This window comes from Copadichromis virginalis, linkage group LG5, assembly GCF_057382275.1.
Source record: "Copadichromis virginalis isolate Kocher_CV1m ecotype Utaka linkage group LG5, C_Virginalis_male_GT1.1, whole genome shotgun sequence".
In the NCBI taxonomy this organism is placed as follows: domain Eukaryota; kingdom Metazoa; phylum Chordata; class Actinopteri; order Cichliformes; family Cichlidae; genus Copadichromis; species Copadichromis virginalis.
Genome location: NC_140622.1, coordinates 18,601,465 through 18,609,042, shown reverse-complemented (window position 1 = coordinate 18,609,042; position 7,578 = coordinate 18,601,465). Strand labels below are relative to the sequence as shown.

The 7,578-nt window shown below is 38.4% G+C and overlaps 1 protein-coding gene across 1 annotated transcript; it reads left to right on the top strand.

Annotated features, from left to right (window-relative positions):
- The first annotated feature begins 2,585 nt into the window (after positions 1–2,585).
- On the top strand, positions 2,586–5,104 carry il20 (interleukin 20). The gene is made up of 6 exons (XM_085456347.1): positions 2,586–2,898; positions 3,195–3,383; positions 3,502–3,564; positions 3,741–3,893; positions 3,991–4,053; positions 4,862–5,104. The coding sequence occupies exons 2-6, from the start codon at positions 3,222–3,224 to the stop codon at positions 4,955–4,957; spliced, it is 537 nt and encodes a 178-aa protein (XP_085312473.1). The 5' UTR covers positions 2,586–2,898; positions 3,195–3,221; the 3' UTR covers positions 4,958–5,104.
- Positions 5,105–7,578: the final 2,474 nt, after the last annotated feature.

Here is a 7,578-nt window from a genome sequence, read left to right as displayed (position 1 = left end):
TTTCTCTTTTCTAATATGCCTCACTGCTCTCTCTGCTTAGTCGACACCAACCCGACCTGTTTCACAATAATATGAGCCTTTGGATAAAAGCAACATGTTAGTAACTGACCAGGTATAAGGCAAGGCAAGGCAAGGCAAGTTTATTTGTATAGCACAATTCAACAACAAGGTGATTCAAAGTGCTTTACAGAGACATTAGAAACAAGAACAAATAAAAAGCATAAAAGGTATAAAAGGAACATTCCAAAGAAGCTAGAGGTAAGGGCGTTGCCTGTCTGTGAAAGTGTGCAAGAACCGTAAAAGACGGATGTAGCACCATAACGTCAAGGTCGGCATTTTGGCTGACGCCATGTTGGTTGTTTGGAGACTGAAGTTAACATATTTGAAATATAGGTGAAGCTTGGTTTGGCAAATTAGTGCTAAGTAAAAAACTAATAATTGACTCACCAAAACTGAAGCACAAAATTCTGTGTTGGTCTGCACCACAGAGGAATACAAGTTACTCATTTAAGACCATTAAAGGCTCCAGAAGCACCAACATGGGAGAGGTCTATACCAGTGACTTGAATTAGCAGAGGTGAGGTCTAGTAGATGCTAAAGGGCCACAGCTACTTGTGCTGGGACACCTGTCAATGAACCCACCCAAAGTCTTGACTCAATAATCCAGGTGGATATTTATATACATTTCTTTTTCCACCAGGTCTTAAAAATGCCTTTTTTTAATGCTTTAAAGTTTGGCTTTTTATCATCACGACTTCCTCTCGCAGCTAACTTCAAGTGGCAGGAACCAAAGGTTTGTGCACTTCCTCGCTGGCTTCATTTTAAACTCATATATACATGGCTATTTGAGAATAACAATTTCTAAATGTAAAATTTCAGATAATCTGAAGATTTGTTTCTCAGGGTGACATAATAAAAAGAGACAAGAACCTAGTTGTGTAAATCACTGAATGGCCTCACCGTTACTGAACACAGTTTGACGCTTGAGTCACAAATACAAGTTAAAGCTGCAACATTCAAAGAAAAAGATCCAGAAATGGTGCCACGTCCTGTGAGCCTGAGCTCATCGAAAAGACAGCATTTATGATGTAGTACATTAGTACACAAGCTCACGTTAATGCTGAACAGTATACACAGGTACTGAAGTAACATATGCTAGCATCCAGAAAACATTTTTTCATGAGAGGCCCTTGTTTATTTAGCAAGGCAGCAGTTAACCACATGCTAAACGAGTTAGGACAACATGACTTTTGAAAAAAAGAAGTTTGCGTGCTGAACTAGCCTGAAGGGCCTGGCTCTGGAAACATTTGGTAAAATGAAAAATATGACAACCAAACTTTTCAGAAAGAAATGAAACATCATCACAATAGCATTAGCAAACTGCTTTGGTTCATGCTTCATTAAAAAAAAAAAATCATTCCATTTAGTTTCACTTCACTGTTTTGTTGGCTGATTTTCTGAGGCCCCGGGAGTACCTTTGTGTCCTAACAGTGGGGGCCTTCCCCGCAGTTTGAGAACCACTTTCCATGTTGACCCTGTGGTCTGGGTGGTGTTTTTGTGGGTGCTCTGATTTCCACCCCCAGTCCAAAGACATGCGTGTTTGTTTAAATCGCAAATGAATTAAAGGGTTTTTCATTTTGTGTTTATTGACTGTGACAGTTTAACATGTAAGAAAGCAGAAGTGACTAAAGGCTGCAAAATTGCACAACACTGCGCGAACAGAAGTAACTATGTGCATGTAAGAATGACCGGATTAAGCCAAACTTTCATTAGATACATCATAAGATACCTTAGCAAGAAAATATTTAATATCCACTTGTTTCTAAAATGCTTGATGATTTTACCTTTTAAGATGTCTAAAAACGATTTCAATGAAACATGCTGACATTTCAGCTTTTTTCAATGAATAACTGTTCAAAAAAGGTTGAGAGAAACTGACAGTGGCTACGATGGCAATTTTGTCAATTTTTTGTGTTTCCGGTTTCAGTGTAAAAAAAAAGTCACTTTGTTCCCGAGGCTCTGTATTAAAGAGGTAGTACTGCAGGACTGCAACTCTGGTGGAATTGAGAATACAATAGAGAAGCATGCGAGGCTTTTTAACTGGCTCTAATTGACTTCATTTACAGGTTATTCCTAGTTTCATTGGGTTTTCTTGCTTCCTACCGCTGCAAATGAAGTTTTAGAAGACTTCAAAAGCACCCTGGTAAAACAGGCTGGCGAGCAGGTCTGGTAGGTATTTCCAATCAGGACCTGTTGACCGAAGTGATGTCAGAATGCCCTTCGAGTAAAAAGACAAAAGTCAATGAGAGGCTTTATTTCCAGTATACACCCAGAGTGTTATGCAACATTTGGAAGTAGCTATACCAATCAATCTGAAATCTAAAAGAGACAAGAAATAAAATGATATTGCCACAAAACACTTCCTTTTACAAATTAATCACATTAAAACAACACAGACTTTAAAAGCTCGTAAGGCAAATGATTCAGGGAGTGACGTCTTAATGCGGAAGCTGCAGCAGCTTCAGTTTAAATGATGAAACTCTAATCTAGCAACAATGATTACTCATTCATTATTTACATTACGCATCACTGAGAGTGAAAGTTTTTCTTCACAAAGACAGCACTACTCATCAAAGAGGAGGAAATCAGCAATAATTCTTTTTTCCATTCTTCCAATCAGAGACTGAAACATGACCGGGAGTTCCTTTAATTGCACCAGACTTCCTCCTCCTGTAAACCCATTCACATGCATGCACCTGTGGAGTCCCATGCATGTTTAACCTGTTCAATACCTGGTGAAAAGAAAAATCCCCTTACTCCACACTATAAGAGGACACAGGATGGAGGCCCAGAGACACAGCTTCACCAGAACTCTCCCTCTGAGTGACACACGCACAGGTGAGTCTGAATACAGGTGATACTTCTCCAGGCAATGATGATGGCAGCTGATGGACTTGACATAGTGTTTCCTTTATTCTGGATATTGGTAGTTTATAAACAGTTTTTTTTAAATGATCCAATATCCATTTATGAATCTATAAATGCTCATAAAGTATTTTTTAATTTGTGGATTTGAAGTTTTTTATCTGTTTTGATGATCTGAGGAAACAGTGATGAACCTTTTTCCTAAATTAATCAACAATCAACAATTTTACACAATACACAATTCTTACAAACCGAAACGCTTCTGTTAGCTTTCTCACCAGATCGCCATCATCAGGATGAAGATGCTTATCGGCTGCTCTGCTTCCTTCCTCCTCCTCCTGCTGCTCAGCTGTCTGACTGAACCTGCTGAGAGCCGAACTCTGCATCTGGACAGCTGCTCTGTCAGTGTTCACACACACGAGCTGCGCAAATACTACGCACACATACGATCAAATGCGGTGAGTTCAGTCATGCAATCAAAACCTCTGGCAAGAGCTTGCACAAGTGTAACGTCAGATTAAAGTGGCAGAAAGTCGTTGTAACTGATCCTTTGTTTTTCTTTTTCTTTTGTGATAGATTTCAGAAGACAACGAGATTGGAATGAAACTTCTGGATAGATCACTGATGAAAAATGTTCAGGTGAGCTCTTGCGTTGTGTTGCCACTCAGTCATGATGATTTGCTTTTTAGATTTACTTTTGCTTCCCTTTTTTTGACAAGTGTCTTCCACATATTAAGTCTCTATCACCAGAATATGGATTCTGAAGATAGGTTGTGAAAGGTGCTAGAATCTGACTTTCGCCATGTCCCCCTCAGGACGGTCAGACATGCTGTTTCCTGCGTCTTGTGTTGCGTTTCTATGTTGAGAGAGTGTTCAGCAACTATGCCTCATCTGAGCCACAACAACAACGCTGCTCCAGCGCTCTGGCCAACGCTTTCGTGAGCATCAGAAGAGACATCCATAAATGTGTAAGTTTGCTCTCCAGTCTCAAAATGTGCTTCTTCTTCTTCTTTTAATGAAAAGCTGTCATAGATTGTAATGATAATTGTGCTTTTCTGTGTATAGCATTGCCAATGTGGAGAAGAAACCCAGAGAACAATTGATTCAGTGCATGCTGAGTTTATCAAGGTAAGACACACAATAAAATCTAAAATGACTTCCTGTCTTAGACGCTCAATAATAAGCCCCAACATCAGTTGTTGTAATTTTCCTAATATGACCTAGTTAGTTAGGGAAAAGTTGTGAGCTGTGAAACTTTGTTGTATGTCAATAATATCTTTATTAATGTTACTTTTTGTCTTGGATTTCAACAAGAAACAAACACAAATGGGTTACTATACAGAAACACAGCACACAGAGAAAATACCTAAATCTATAACTCACTTCAAATAAAACAGCCAAAAACTGCAATGATTTCTAAATCTTGTAAACTAAATTTTATTCACAATAGATTCTCTGAGTCTTTTGATGATATTATATTCTTGGTGTCCTGCAGATGACGAGATAATCAAAGCAGTTTTACTTTATTCTGAAATGATTCAACAATTAGCCGATGTTTTTGCAGATAGTTTCATCTTTGTCCATCTTTAGCTGTGAGAAACTCTGCCACTCTAAGAGGCCCGTTTTATACCCAGTCACGCTACTGACATGCTGCCAATAAATTTAATTAGTTGCAAAATGTTCCTCTATTGACTTTCTCAGCCTTTTGTTGCCCCTGTCTCGACTTTTTCGACGTGTGTTGTTACCTTCAGATTCAAAATCAGTTCATTTTTTTCTCAGCTTAAACCTTTGATATTATTTCTGTGTTCTATTGTGAATAAAATCTGAGTTTATATGATAAGAGTATCACCTGCTTGAAAGACACACGTGTTGTTTTCAGATCTATTTTCTTATCTAACTCTTCCACTTTTCCCTTGTTCCTCTTTCTGCTGAGCAGCTACAAGCAAACAGGGCAGCACAGAAGGCAGTGGGTGAACTGGACACTGTGCTGGAGTGGCTGGAAGCACTGGGACCCAAAACTCAAAGAAATTGAGCTGCTCTTTACAAATGTGCTAATTTAAGTTTTGTGGCATGTTGCATTTCTATGTTTTCACTTGAAAGAACTTGATACTTAGTTTTTTATTACCGTTTTTTATCCACTAATGTGGACTGAAATTGTATGCTATATTTATAACTAAACAAAAACGTGTATACTTCTGAGGAAGCTGTTACTGTAAGATTGTTTACTAGACTTAAATGTTTGTTTTTATTTTTGTAAATGCTTTAATTTAAAAATCAATTAAAGAAAAATACAACTGTATTGTGCTCTCTGAGAGTTTCCTGTCAACAGCTGATGTCTGCTCTTCATTACCATCTAGTGGCCATCAGTGAAAATTCAGTGTTGCTGTTTGTCCGATACTAGATTAGGTGCCTGCTCGTGTGTCTGCTTCTGTGCTTTCTGAAATTGTCTCAAATCAGTATTCATGGTGTAGCCCACATTTTATCACAGTCTAGTATTCTGCTTCGCACAAACGCTGACAGTATCTGGGAACATGTGGACAAATTTCTTTAGTCTGTTGTCAGGACTGACATCAGTCCAAAGGCATTGTTTATGATTTTTATGATATTTGGGATTTAGTGTTAAAGGGGATCTTTTAAAGTCCAGACACGATAATGTTATGGCTGGAAGTCATGGTGATGCTTCCTCGGATATATAATCTATGTTTGAAAGAAGAGAAGAGAAGAAGAGAAAAGAGAAGAGAGAATGTGTTTCACTTACTGTTATCAGATCAAATCCATTTAATCTGATGTGTCTTTTTTATGTGCAGCAGATGTACAGCTAGTAGATAACTTGATCTGGCAGGCTGCTCTGCCTTATGAGCTTCTTAATGCGCGGTTTGTTTTATGCCTGTAATACTGTATGACTGGGCCTATTTGCCCCAATAAATCACCTGAGAACAAATACGCCTGTCACTTCTGCAAAAAGAATTAATTGAGGGACATTATCTCACACACATGCTTTCACGAATAAGAGCGGATGTGTAGCAAGCCCTCTGGCTCTGTCTGAACAGACATCTGATTACTAGCTGCTTGAATATTTGCCAATACTGTGACTGTTGTGACAAATATTACAAAGGAAATTGCTTCCTCTGATCATTAATCACTGCAGCAGCAGAAGCAACAGACCTGTGACAGACTATACATGTAATCATGTCTTACACAGGAACAATAACACCTCAGAAGGTATGTTAAAAAGAAGCACAGGGGGAAAAATGAACACCTACTTACTGAAATTCTCATGTTCTGTGAATCCATAAATGGTGCTGCTTGCATTTTTTTTCACTTTGCTGATAAAGGTTCATTTGGAGTAAAAGTGAAACCTAAGTTAGGAAGTTCTAGCTAAAATGTTGTACTATCTTTCTTCGAAACTTGTGGCCAAGTTTTCCTCTTCTGGTGTCACAATCTGCTGAAAAATGAAAATGAGATAAGTACATGATGTGTAGGATCATATTGTACAGATCTTTTACTTAGACATGTATCTATGTGCTCAGTTTCAGAAAATGTTAGCCAACTGATATATAAGTGATTGGACTGTTGATACTTACAACAATGTATGAGAACATTTATTTATATCCACTGTAAAGAAACTATTCTTAAGGAGGGGAAACAGGCTGAAGTACCAAATAACACAAGAACTGGACTGAAGATTAGTGCCAACAGTGCTTCTCACCAACTGATTAATCTAATTGTAAAATTTGATTTCAGCCAGCTGTACTGGGAATCTTATCAAAATTGATGGAATTATGAAAGCGGGAAAGTTTGATCTGGTTTTGATCCCATTTAGAAACCATCTGACTCACACTGGCTTCGATTTTCAACATGAAAGTGATACCAAACACACAATGGAACACTGTCAGGCATGGATTGGCCTCCCCACAGCTCAGACCACAATGATATTGGACAAGTGTGGGATCATCTTGATAGAGAGAACAGAATAAAAGGCAGTCAACATCCAATGAAGAGCTTTAATCCAACAATGTGGTGGTTCATCACTAACATCATATAGACACAAATATCCACAATCCTGATTAACGACTGCACAACAATCCCAGCCACTTTTCCTTATAGCAACACAAAGGACTCACTCACCTCCTCCAGTATCGTTTGGCCCACAGCCCACAGCTAAAACTAAATCTAATAGAACAAAATATTAATATCACCAATAAGTCACTGCATCAAACAAACCCATGACAATCTTATCAGTATTCAGAAATGATTTGGGAACATGAATTTGCTTTCTGCCCCTACTCCTCAACAGAAATCTGTAATAACCCTTTTCCACACCTAATGGTACAGATAAATTACTTACACAGTGTATGGATATTTACAGAGTTCGCAGCAACCACAGAGAGGAGTTTGCGGATGGCCAAAGAAACTCTCACCCTCTGTTCCTAGAAAGCTTTCTCGAAACAGTTTTCAGAATGTCGTTTCTCATTTGATTCATCAGCTCCCTTCTATGTCTTTCTCACTCTGTTCCTTTTTTTCTTGATGGTTCAGACCAGGTCAAAAAAAAGTTTGACGGATATTGCAGACGGATGTATCACGATTTATGCCAGCAGTTCCGATCACTCATCCCAAGCATGGTGAAGGTATTATTTGACTTAACCAAACTGA